Source organism: Microcaecilia unicolor, chromosome 5, assembly GCF_901765095.1.
Source record: "Microcaecilia unicolor chromosome 5, aMicUni1.1, whole genome shotgun sequence".
In the NCBI taxonomy this organism is placed as follows: domain Eukaryota; kingdom Metazoa; phylum Chordata; class Amphibia; order Gymnophiona; family Siphonopidae; genus Microcaecilia; species Microcaecilia unicolor.
Genome location: NC_044035.1, coordinates 238,392,414 through 238,405,986, shown reverse-complemented (window position 1 = coordinate 238,405,986; position 13,573 = coordinate 238,392,414). Strand labels below are relative to the sequence as shown.

The window sequence follows — 13,573 nt, the reverse complement described above, 5'->3', positions numbered from 1 at the left end:
TGGCAAGCAGTGATTTACTCAGGTAAACTAGCCTGTTTTTTTTTTTAAGCTGTTTGCATTTGAAGGCAGCTTGTATGTCAGGTTGCTGTGGCTGCTGTAACTGCTGCTTGTAAAAGCAAACCTCCTGTTAGTTTCTAGTGCTGTATTGCAGTAACCAGACAAGGAAAACATTGGACTGCTCCTGTTGGTTATTTGTTTAGCCCCTGATGCAGCCCTTGTAGGGTGAAACATGGTCAAATTGGTGATTAAAGGAAATTATTTGTTGTTTTGATGACTTGGGAATAAATATCATTTTACTTTTTACATGGTCAGCTGCGTTTTTTTTTTCTGTTGTAGTATTGTTATAGGGCAGAGTAGGGGAAACGTGCAGTTTTTATTTTCAAACGTATGCACATTTTGCAGCAAACTTCTGCCGGTTAAAAAAAAAAAAAAAAAAAGAGCTGCAAAGGCCTCGGGTACACTTTATTCCTAGACAGTTTTCAAAAGAAGTATCCACCTATTTCTATTTTGAAAATTTGACGCAAGGTCCATAGGTAGTTGACTGGGCAGTTAAGTAGACTTCAAAGAATTGTCCCCTTGGTGGGTAAAGCGAAGAAACATACCTGTAGCAGGTATTCTCCGAGGACAGCAGGCTGACTGTTCTCACATGTGGGTCGACGTCCGCACTGGACCGGGAATTGGCAATTTTGCAAGCAAAAAATTAAAAAAGTTTGCCAGAGCCTTCTGGTGCGCAAACCACGTGCACTGCGCATGCGCAGACAACGTCCCACCCGTCACGCAAGCGTTCCCACTCAGTTTAATCAAAAAGCAAATAATAAACAAATAACAACTCCAAAGGGGAGGTGGGCAGGTTTTTGAGAACAATCAGCCTGCTGTCCTCGGAGAATACCTGCTACAGGTATATATCTTCACTTTCTCCAAGGACAAGCAGGCTGCTTGTTCTCACATGTGGTGTATCCCTAGCAACCAGGCTCACTCAAAATAATGAACAGAGGTCAATTGGGCCTCGCAACGGCGAGAACATAACATAGATTGACCTTACACCATAAACAACTAACTGAGAATGCAGCCTGGAACAAAACAAAAATAAGCCTGTGGGGTGGAGTTGGATGCTAAACCCCGAACAGATTCTGAAGCACCGACTGCCCAAACCGACTGTCGCGTCGGGTATCCTGCTGGAGGCAGTAGTGAGATGTGAATGTGTGGACTGATAACCACGTTGTAATTTCAAATCTCCTCAATGGAGGCTGGCTTTAAGTGAGCCACTGATGCAGCCATGGGCGTAAGTGAAGGATATGCAATCTGATAGCCAATTGGAGATGGTGCGTTTTCAGATGACGACTCCCCTCATGTTGGGATCAAAAGAAACAAACAACAGGGCGGACTGTCTAAAGGGCTTTGAACGCTCCATGTAAAACGCCAATGCTCTCTTGCAGTCCAAGGTGTGCAAACTGCTTTCGCCAGGTCGGGTATGAGGACGGGGAAAAAATGTTGGCAAGACAATTGACTGGTTAAGATGGAACTCCGACACCACCTTTGGCAGGAACTTAGGGTGTGTGCGGAGGACTACTCTGTTGTGATGAAACTTGATATAAGGTGTATGCACTACCAAGGCCTGAAGCTCACTGACTCTACGAGCTGAAGTAACAGCCACCAAGAAAACGACGTTCCAGGTCAAGTTCTTCAGATGGCAGGAATTCAGTGGCTCAAAAGGAGCTTTCATTAGCTGGGTGAGAACGACGTTGAGATCCCAAGACACTGGTGGAGGTTTGACAGGGGGCTTTGACAAAAGCAAACCTCTCATGAAGTGAACAACTAAAGGCTACCCAGAGATAGGCCTACCCTCTACACAGCGGTGATAAGCACATTGAGCCTGCCAATGGGTGGGAAAATGCGGGGTATAAATGTTATAAATAAATAAATAATCACACTAAGTTGAACCCTTACGGAGCTGGTCTTGAGACCAGACTCTGACAAATGTAGAGGTATTCAAGCAGGGTCTGTGTAGGACAAGAAAGAGGACCTAGGGCCTTGCTGTCACACCAGACGGTAAACCTCCTCCATTTAAAAGAGTAACACCTATTTGTGGAATCTTTCCTACAAGCAAGCAAGACTCGGGAGACACCCTCTGAAAGACCCAAGGAGGCGAATTCTAAGCTCTCAACATCCAGGTCATGAGAGCCAGAGACTGGAGGTTGGGATATAGAAGCGACCCCTCGTTCCGAGTGATGAGGGTTGGAAAACAGTCCAATCCCCACGGTTCTTCGAAGGACAACTCCAGAAGAAGAGGGAACCAGATCTGACGTGGTCAGAAGGGTGCAATCAGGATCATGGTTCCGCAATCTCGCTTCAGTTTCAGAAAGTCTCCCTACTAGAGGTATGGGAGGATACGCATACAGAAGGCCTGTCCCCCAATGTAGGAGAAAGGCATCTAACGCTAGTCTGTCGTGGGCCTGAAGCCTAAAACAGAACTGAGGGACCTTGTGATTGATCTGAGTGGCATAAAGATCCACCGAGGGGGTGCCCACACTCGGAAGATCTTGCAGACTATGTCCATGTTCAGTGAACACTCGTGAGGTTGCATTATCCTGCTCAGACTGTTGTTTACGCCTGCCAGATAAGTGGATTGGAGGAACATGCCATGATGGTGTGCCCAAAGCCACATCTGGATGGCTTCCTAATACAGAGGGCGAGATCTGGTGCCCCCCTGCTTGTTGGTATAGTACATGGCAACCTGATTGTCTGTCTGAATTAGGATGATCTGATTGGACAGCCGGCCTCTGAAAGCCTTTAGAGCGTTCCAGACCGCTCGTAACTCCAGGAGATTGATCTGAAGACCTTTTTCCTGGAGGGACCAAACTCCCTGAGTGTGAAGCCCACCGACATGAGCTCCCCACTCCAGGAGGGATGCATCCATTGTCAGCACTTTTTGTGGCTGAAGAATTTGAACGGGACGTCCCAAGACCAAATTGGGTCGAACTGTCCATCACTGAAGGGAATTGTGAAAATCAGTGGACAGTTGGATTGCATCCTCTAGATCCCCCGTAGCTTGATACCACTGGGAAGCTAGGGTCCATTGAGCTGATCTCATGTGAAAACACGCTATGGGAGTCACATGAACTGTGGAGGCCATATGGCCTAGAAGTCTCAACATCTGCCGAGCTGTGATCCGCTGAGACGCTCTGGCCATGGAAACTAGAGACAGAAGATTGTCTGCTGTCGCCTCGGGAAGATAGGCACGAGCCATTTGTGAGTCCAGCAAAGCTCCTATAAATTCCAGCTGCTAAACTGGGAAAAGATGGGGTAATTTATAACAAACCCGAGTAGCTCTAGCAGTTGAAAAGTCATCTGCATGGACTGTAGAGCCCCTGCCTCTGAGGTGTTCTTCACCAGCCAATCGTCGAGATAAGGGAACACATGCACTCCCAGTCTGCATAGCGACGCTGCAACTACTGCCAGGCATTTTGTGAAGACCCTGGGCGCAGACGCCAGACCAAAGGGCAGCACACAATACTGGAAATGCTGCGCTCCCAGACGGAACCAAAGATACTTCCTGTGAGCTGGAAGTATCAGGATGTGTGTATAAGCATCCTTTAAGCCCAGAGAGCATAGCCAATCGTTTTCCTGAATCATGGGAAGAAGGGTGCCCAGGGAAACCATCCTAAACTTTTCTCGGACTAGAAATTTGTTCAGGGCCCTTAGGTCTAGGATGGGACGCATCCCCCCTGCTTTCTTTTGCACAAGGAAGTACCTGGAATAGAACCCCAGCCCTTCTTGCCCTGGTGGAACGGGCTCGACCGCATTGGCCTTGAGAAGGGCGGAGAGTTCCTCTGCAAGTACCTGCCTGTGCTGGAAGCTGAAAGACTGAGTTCCCGGTGGGCAATTTGGAGGCCTGGATATCAAATTGAGGGAGTATCCGAACTGGACTATTTGAAGAACCCACTGATCGGAGGTTATGAGAGGCCACATTTGGTGAAAAAATTTTAATCTCCCTCTGACTGGCAAGTCGTCCGGCACGGACACTTTTATTGCGGCTATGCTCAGCTGGAGCCAGTCAAAAGCCCGCCCCTGGTGCCAAATGGGAGAGGAGGCACACGAGGGTGTTAGCTCTACACGGGGGCTTCGCCTATTTCAGTCACTGACCTCCTTCTCTGTGATCATGCCTCCAGTCGATCGCGGATGTCCCACAGAGTTGGGATTAGAGAGAGGCTGTTCCACTCTCTGTGTACCATCCCGGTTCTTGGACTTAGGTCCGAGTGGTCGCCTTCCGATACAGGTAGGCAGGACGTTGCTCCTTTTTTTCTGCATCACTAGCTTGTCACTTGTGTTGGGAGTGTATTCCGCTCTTTGTGTATCGTCCAGGTTCCCGCACTTCAGCCCAAGCAGTCATCTTCTGACGCATGGAGGCAGAGCATTGCTCCTTCTGGTCTGCATCACTAGCTCATCTCATGTGTGAGGAAGCGAGTGGAATGTGGCTCGTGTCTCCTGCACCAGCATCAGATCTCGTCTTGTCCCCAGCAGACTGTAACACTGAGGTCCAGTGGCAGGCAGAAATGGGAAACATGAGGTTGATTGGCACTGGGCAGAAGGAGGCATGGTGCCACTCTGCAGCGCAGGCTCATCCTGACACACGTGTCTCATACGCCTGTGTTGAGCTTCCATCTCGTCCTCATCATTCTGTGGTGTAGCGGCCGGTAGTAGGCAGACTCGGGAAATGAGGTGGTCGGGTAAAGCTAGGTCACCAGTGTACTCGTCGGTCTTCAGTGCGGCGGCCGGCACTGCTCAGGCCCACTACCACCTGTGCACATGCTCTACTCTGGCATACTCTTCTTCCTACATGCTGAGTTACACTTGCCTCAGGGCGAGTCTCCTACCTGCAACTTAATTCCCCAGTGGTATCTAAGGACACTGAGGTCACACTTCCAGGAGTCCCATAGTTCCTAGAAAGCACCCACAGACCCAAAACACAAACCACTAGGATTCTTTGTCAGTCCAGGACAAACAGATCTAATAAATAAATTGATTTATTATCATAACAAGTTAGAACAGCGAACGGATGAATAGGGCGTAATTAGCAGACAAAAACAGGTATATTAAACAGGAATCAATATTAAACTACCTAAACACTTATTCACTACCTGGGGAGTTCAGGAAAATTAACTGATCAGTCTTTGAACAGGGTCTCGGTACAGAGATCTGTAACTTCCACACTCTGACTCTGAGACTAAAGATTTCCAGCAGATTCAATCAGAGCCTGGAGTATAGACACTGAGGGGCTTCTGACCAACAGCAGTGCAGATTACTTCTCCTCAGCTTAGGCGGGAAGAAGAAACTGTCACTTCTGTAACAATTTTACAAACAAAGGACAAACAACTCTGCTGGCCAAACAAGGGTAAAGCACATCATAAAAAATAGCTATACAATTTACAAGCAGGAAAATTCCATTTCGCCACAATTACATTTTGTTTATATATCAGAAACTATTCAGTGTCACATATATGTAATAGGGAAAATACTTTTTTATATCACTGTACTTTCCTTGCACAAAGTAGGTAATTACAGTGCCCACCACCGTTTGTTACATAAGTTGTATTTAAAAAATTAAATTTAATTAAGGACCATATACAGATAGCCTTTGTTGTGGGCTGGATCAAATGTTTCAAGATGGTGATGTAGTAACACTTCAGGTAGAAGGGTGGGCTCATATATTACTACAGGGGCAAACCCTGCTGGGCAAACAATTGGCAGTAAAGGATTCAGCAATCATAAGTAGGGCTGTACTGAATATTTGTATTTGAATCAATTTGGCACCAAATACATTATATATATTCGGCTGAATAATGATTTAAATTTGAATACAAATAATCCAGGGTTCTACTGTGCTAAATCCTATTGAAATAAACATGATCCCTGATTTCACATTGCTTCTTTTATTATTTGTTATGTTAAAGCTCAATGCCCATTATTGATATTTGGCTGAATATTTTTCATTATTCGTATTCAGCTGAATATAAAAAAGTGGGGTTCAAAAGGAGAGGTGCTAGTGCATGTTAGAGCTTACCTACATTCATGCACAATATTACAAAATTTAATTTTATTTAAACAAGCATTTCTACCCAGCTTCTTTCCTTATTAGTGTTTGAGGCAGCTAACAAATAAAACTGAACAATATAAATAAAGTGACTCATTTTACATAGAATATAGAGATTGGAACTGAGACATCCAGGTTGGGATATGCTCAGTTCCAATGGTAATTAAGAAAAGGATCTGTTGATATAGAGCAGTAATCTTCTTTAATTTTTAAGCTGTGGCCGGTTTGGATTCTAGTGAGCTGAAGGAGAGCTGCCAAATATCGTCCCATGCGGGGCCATGACACTGCTGAGCAGTGTGTGTTAACCTAATGGCATCTATCCCCACCAGCCCACCATCAAACTTCATTGGGGGTATCCTCAAGGTTGTGAACATTTCCAAATGCATTCTGTCTATTTAGAAATGTCTTGTTCTTTAAGCAGTATTACTTCGCATAAGTCACTAGTCTCTATCAGGAGGTCTTAATCATGTTATATATATATATATATATATATATATATATATATATATATATATACTAGTAAAAAAGGCCCGTTTCTGACACAAATGAAACAGGCGCTAGCTAGCAAGGTTTTCCTCGGAGTGTGTATGTTTGAGAGAGTGTATGTGAGAGTGACTGTGTTTGAGAGAGAGAGTGAATGTGCGAGTGTGTGTGTGTGTGTGAGAGAGAGTGAGTCTGGGTGCGAGTGTGTCTGTGTGAGAGAGAGTGTGTGTGTGAGAATGAGAGTGTGTGCAAGTGCGCATGTGAGACACAGTGTGAGAGAGAGAGTGTGCTTCACCCAGATACAGTGTGTGCGAGAGAGAGAGAGTGTATGTGAGACACAGACTCTCTGTGAGACTGAGTGTATGAGACCAAGAGAGTGTGTGAGTGACTGTGTGACACATAGAGAGTGAATGTGATACAGTCTGTGAGAGTGAGAGAGAGAAAGACATTGACTGTGTGAGAGAGAGAGAGAGTGTGTGTGACAGAGATACCTCCCCCCCCTCTGGTGTCAGGCCTCCCTCCCTCCCTCTCTCTCTCTGGTGTCTGAGCGTTACTGTGCAGGACGCTGAGCTCTGGCTGTGCTTCAAGGAACTGACCAATCCTATTTAATAGAATGCACCTCCAACATTCTGAAGTCGAGAAACCTCGTGTGGTTGGTCACTTCTGCTTGTGAGAAACCCGGAAGTACATGATGTCAATTCAGGAGATGGATACAGAGAGCAAGAATGCCTCAGCCATGCAGTCAGCTTCAGAATGTTGGAGGTGTGTTTTATTATATAGGATATTCACCTCCTGTTAACTGCTGTTTAATCACTGACCTCAGTGGTGCCACTCACTGAATCGGACTTTAAATCAGTAAGCTTTATAAAATAATGAGTGGAGTGGAACAGGTGGATATGAAGCGTCTGTTCACACTTTCCAAAAATACTAGGACTAGGGGGCATGCGATGAAACTACAGTGTAGTAAATTTAAAACATATAGGAGAAAATATTTCTTCACCCAACGCATAATTAAACTCTGGAATTCGTTGCTGGAGAACGTAGTAAAGGCGGTTAAGCTTGGCAGAGTTTAAAAAGGGGTTGGACGGTTTCCTAAAGGACAAGTTCATAGACTGCTACTAAATGGACTTGGGAAAAATCCACAATTTCAGGAATAACTTGTATAAAATGTCTGTACGTTTGGGTAGCTTGCCAGGTGCTCTTGACCTGGATTGGCCGTAGTCGGGGACAGGATGCTGGGCTTGATGGACCTTTGCTCTTTTCCCAGTATGGCATTACTTATGTACTTATATCCATCTCCTCATTGGTCTGCAATTTATTTTCTGATTTCAAATAATTTTAAATTTTCTATTCCATTTTTCTTTTCTTTACTTTATAATCTGCAATTTATCATTGCCATTATTCACTAATGCAAACTTAGACAAAAATACTCATCTTTAGATGAATGTGAGGGCTCTCAGTCAGGGGATTCTGTAGTCCAACATAGGCTATGTTTCGCCTTAGGCTGTTTCAAGGAACTCCTTCCCCCCCCTCCAATTTAGATGGTGTTGGCATGTTCAGCCTTCTTTACTTATTGCTGTTACAGCAATAAGTAATGAAGGCTGCAAATGCCAACGCCGTCTAAATTAGGGGGGGAGGGGAGTTCCTTGCGGATAATAAAGTAAAGAAAAGAAAAATGGAATAGAAATTTTAAAATTATTTGTTCTTTAAGCATGCAGCTCTTCCCTAATTCTCTTTCCCCTCTGTCCTGAGCCTGGGTAGAGAGGTGGAGTAGCAGAAAAACATCCCAGAAAGACAATGAGACTGCCCCACAGGTCTCCTGGGGCCATTATTGGTCACCAGGTCTTGTCTTGAACTTTCCTAAAACAACAGTGGGAGTGTATATGTATTTGCTAGCATGTGCAGCAGGGGACGCCATTTTACAGATACATATGGGAAAATTCAATGGAGAAAACTCAGCAACTTAGAAGTGTACGTTGCTATTTTGTAGATCATGCAAATTTAAGCAGCGCAATTATCTCTGATCATGGGGTAGAAGTGCGGGCGAATTGTAATCCTCCCGCACTTGTTTGATAGGTCGGGGCTGTCAAAAGCCCAAACCTGTCAAACCCTCATGATCAACAGGGCTGGAGGTCCATGGGACCACCAGGCCCTGTCTACCCCTGCTCCGAGCAACGGGGGCTGGAGGTCCGGTGGACCTCCGGTCTTCCCGATGATCCCACCCCCCCAGGTTCAGGGAGGCCTGGAGATCCGGTTGGTCTCCAGCCCCCCCAAACCCCCAGAAAATGTCAAGTGGCCACCAGCCAAAACCTCTCCCACCCTCCCACTTGACATTTTCTGGGGGTTTGGGAGGGCTGGAGACCCACCGGATCTCTAGGCCTCCCTGAACCTGGGAGGGGGGGGGGGGGGATCGTTGAGGGGGGGACCGGAGGTCCGTCGGACCTCCAGCCCCCTGTTGGCAGGTGACAGGTTTGATTTGGGGGGGGAACGGGGGTCTGCCAGCATGCAACTGCATGCTGGACAGGGCTCACCATTCCTCCCCAATGATCGGCAAACCCTAATGCCAGCTCGGAGCTGGTGTAGGGTTTGCTGCAGCCAGCAACCCAAATTTTAGCACGCTGGCCGCTGATCATTGGGGAGGAATACCTAATGCCCTGTTTAGCATGCATTTACATGCTACTTGCGCAAAGAGCCCTCAAGCACGTTGTTTCACGCGCTCGAGGGCTCTAATCATGGGGCGGTAGCAAACGCCGGCGATAGGATGGCACTAACAGCCACTAGCGCCGGCGTTTGCTTTTGATCATCTGGGCCTCAGTTTCTTCCTAAATTGAAAATTATAAATAAACAATCAAACATACTATGTAAAAAATGAAACACATTCTGAACAAAAGACAAACCTAAATCCTTGAAGTAACCTTCCAGTCCACTCCAGGAATTCTTTTCAATGAAGGTCTTGATCAATCCCCAAGGATTTTTGTTGTATATCAGCTCACTGGAGATTCTGGAAGAGGTTAGATATAGAATGGAAACTATTGAGATAGGGCAGTGAAGACCACGGGCCAGATGTCCTACAGGATTTTTCTACTTAGTGCCTATAGGGGAGAAAAAACTTAATTCATCACATTCTTGAGTTAATATAGTAAGGTAAAGTTAGGAAATCAGAATTAGGACCTCCTAAATTTTAAACTCTGCTATGCTAATGAGTCTTTGTTATTCAGTTTACTCACAAAGAACTGAATAGCAATAGCTAGTTCTCTATGTTCCCATTAGAATAGAATTTCATATTTACAAAATGTTTAAATGTTTTTCTAGCAATCCCCTCCTTGTTTAAGAATTTTTTAAGCACTGTTGTGCTTTGTAAAATACATTTTGTGCAGTAAAAAGATGTACTAAAACAAGTGGTGAAAACATATGAAGCATAGCTTCTCTGAGTGCATATGTATGTGTTGCCTCTTTGCATCTCTTTGGGCTGGAGGAGAGAAGGCAGGTGGTGATGGTTTGTAAAGAATAATAAAATCAGGCCAACTGTAATACATCAAAACATAAGGATGTCAGCGCCAACAGAGAGATATTAGTTAGTAGTACACATAACTATTAAGAAAGCTGTATAATCAGTCAGTAGGTTTCACAGTAGAATTCACAGCAAAGACAATGAAATACAAATCTGAATCAAAAATATACATCTGAATCACTGAAAGAGCCCATCAGGGATAGGGGGGCCAGCATTATGGTGGCAGTGGGTGGAGGGGGCACGGTGGGAAAAACATACAGAGCAAGCCTCATGGGATTATTTCTTTCTTTTTAAAAAATATATTTTAAGAAGGGTTACTCCGCATGGGACAACTGTTTGATTTGGTTGATGTTTGGAGAGTGTTACATCTGATGGATAGAGATTATACTCATCCCTCGAGGGCACACTCCACTCAGGCCCGAATAGACTCTCTCTTAATATCGCGTCAATTGTTTGGATCAGCCTTGGGTGCGGAGATAGGACCATACCCTATCTCAGACCATGCATGGGTGTGTATGGACTGGGTGGTGGGTTCTGTGTCCAATGATAGATGCCGATGGGTGTTCCCGTTAGAGTTGCAAAATAACTTAGTGTTTAGAGAAAAGCTTTTAAAATGCTGGAAATTATTTGAGCACTGTAATTCTCTTATATTGGGAAACTGCGAAGGCGGTGTTGAGAGGTGAAATTATAAGCTATTCTTACTTTATTAAAAAGGCGAGGGATAGAGAGATATTGTGATTGCGCTCACAAATATGTAAAGCTAGGAAGTAATATGGATAGACCCATGCAGAGGAACATAAACAGCAGTTACTAGGTTTGCAGACGGCACTTAATGAATGCTTGCATGGGCGAGCCCTTAAATCTCACTTATTATAGGTACAAGTTGTACAAACATGGTAATAAGGCAGGCTGCTTATTAGCCAGATTGATTCGCCCACAAGGTGGAGCCAGGAAAATTATAATGCTTAAAGATGATAGAGGAGTGTATGTTCATTCGGATAAAGCAATAGATATTTTTTATGACTATTATAAAAAACTTTATGTCTCCCCTCCCAGTCAAGGGCTGCAAGGACAGTTGAATTTTGATAATGTGTCTTTTCCTAAGCTCAACCAAGCAGACAAAGATTTTTTGAATGCTCCTATTCGGGAGGAAGAGGTGGAACTAGCAATAGCGACTAGCAGGGCCGGTCTTAGGCTGAGGCGACCGCATAGGGCCTCGCGCGGTGTGCCTCAACTCTGACTTCACTTTCCTTCCAGGCCCTCCCATCCAACATCCTTCATTGCTGTACCTGCCTTTTCTCCTGCGGCTCTGGGTATGGCCATCCGGGAGGCAGCGATTAGCGTTGCCTGCTAGTACCTGCCCTGAAATTGTGCTTCTCCTCAGGCTCCGCCCCGCTCTTTTTTCGCTCGTCGCGCAACACTGCCATTCACACAGGCACGTTTATTTGCACTTTCAGGATCTGCTAGATTAAGGGTGGAAAATGGTCTGTGAAGAACCGTTGAGTCTCCAAGCTGTGAATGATAATGTTGCAATGATGAGGTGCAGAAGATGACCTTCCTATTGAGACGAGCTGGGTCGGTCCTCAAAGGTACTGGCTTGTTGATGGTCAGATGTGAGCGCCATGGATATCATGGCTGGCGAGGCTTGATGGGGTGATATGAACGTCTGCAGTCTGTAATTACCTTTGGGATGAGAGGAATAGGAGGAAAGGCATAGAGGAGATTTTTGTCCATGGAATGGTGAAAGTGTCTGTGATGAGATGCTGTTTGTTGCAAAAATTCTGGAACAAAATAGAGTGCACTTTGCATTTTCTTGTGAGGTGAAAAGATCTATCTTTGGAGTTCCCCAATGTTGAAAAATCTGATGAATTACTTGGTGGGGGGGGGGGGGGGGGGGGGGGGGGGGAGACCACTTGTGAGGGAGTAGAATCCTGCTTAGTTTGTCTGCTAATATATTCTAAATTCCTGGAATATAAACTGCTTTTAGTCTGGTATGGAGATGAAGAGCTAAGTGCCAAATCCAATGAGCATCTTGTTAAAGGGGAAGAGATCCCATTCTCCACTGTTTGTTTATACAGAAAATTGTGACTTGGTTGTCTGTGTGGAGAAGTACAGTTTTGCCTTGGATTAGGTGTTTGAAAGTGGAAAACGCAAGGTAGACTGCTCTTAGCTTGAGAATCTTCATGTGGAATGTTTGTTTCTGCAGAGTCCAAGTTCTCTGTTTGCGGTACGTTTGAAGAAGTGCCCTCCATACCTAGGGGATGGCATCTGCCATTAATATAATCAAGGTAATATCTGTGCCATCTGGAGGGGCTGGTTAAATGGATGGGGAGGGGAGGATACTGTAAAAAAAAAAATCAATATAAGGTCTGGGGGTGGGGATCTGAAAGAGGCACCAGCTAGTAAGATTTTTGAAATTTTCCACCAATGCAGTGCTTTCTTGATCTGAGGTGAAATAGATGACCTGTATTGAAAAGATTGTGTGAATTGGGGCTGCTGAACTTTGAAACCCCATTGAAGTGGTCTCATGTGGTACTTGGTTGACAGAACAGTCAAGGAGGCTGCCATGTAGCCCAGCATCTAGAGGAGCTGTTTTGCTGAAAATTTAGTGGTTGAGATGTTGAGAGGTGACAGCTGGATTGTAATGCAACGACTGAGAGGAAGGAAGGCCTTTGCATGGACTGTGTCTATATTGGTACCTATGAACTATAAAGTATGAGTTGGAACTAGGTTTAACTTCTCCATATTGATGATGAAATCCAGGGGAGAGAGGGATGAAATAGTTAGTTGTATGGATTTCAATGTCCTGCTTCAACTGCATAGAGATGAGTCATTCGTCCATGTAGGGAAATGCAAATGCTACCTTCTTTCCTGTGATATGCTGCTACTACTACTGCTAAGCACTTCATAAATACTCTGGGTGCAGGGGAAAGGCTGAACAGTAGGACTTTGTACTGAAATTGGTTGGTATACAGAAGAAAAGAAAGGTATTTCCAATGCTGGGGATGAATGGGTATGTATGAGCATCTTTGAGGTCCAGAGATTCTAGTTGTGCTAAGACAGTAGTGGCAACATGGGCTGCAGGGAGTGCATCTTGAATTTTTCTCTTAATATGACAATTGAGATTTCTGAGATTGAGGATGGGGGTCTTAGGCCCCTTAATTTCTTGGGTATTAAGCGGCAATGGACATAAAATCCTAGATGGCACTCCTGAGGCGGCAGGGCCGGTCTTAGACAGGGGCGGCTGCACAGGGCCTCACGCTTCCAGGGGCCCTGCGGCACTCCCTTCTATTGCCGCGATCTGACTCTTTCCTCTCTTGCCCCGAGTCACAAGGTGTCCTTCCCAGCACATACCTGAAGCTACCCTGGTGGTCTAGTGGAGTCTTTGTGGCAGGAAACATCTCCACTCTTTCCTGCCTGCTGCCGGCGCTGACCCTCTTGCTGCTGCATTGCTCTTTAAAAATGGCTGCCGAAGCTTCCAGCGGCGG

General features: G+C 45.3%; 1 protein-coding gene across 1 annotated transcript in view; it reads right to left on the bottom strand.

Moving 5' to 3' along the window:
- Positions 1 to 13,573, bottom strand: part of GRAMD1C (GRAM domain containing 1C) — a 429,857-nt gene that overhangs the window by 51,794 nt on the left and 364,490 nt on the right. The window contains exon 13 of the mRNA XM_030203917.1: positions 9,472 to 9,575. Within this exon, the coding sequence (XP_030059777.1) occupies positions 9,472 to 9,575 (104 nt within the window). The remainder of the gene's footprint in view (positions 1 to 9,471; positions 9,576 to 13,573) is intronic.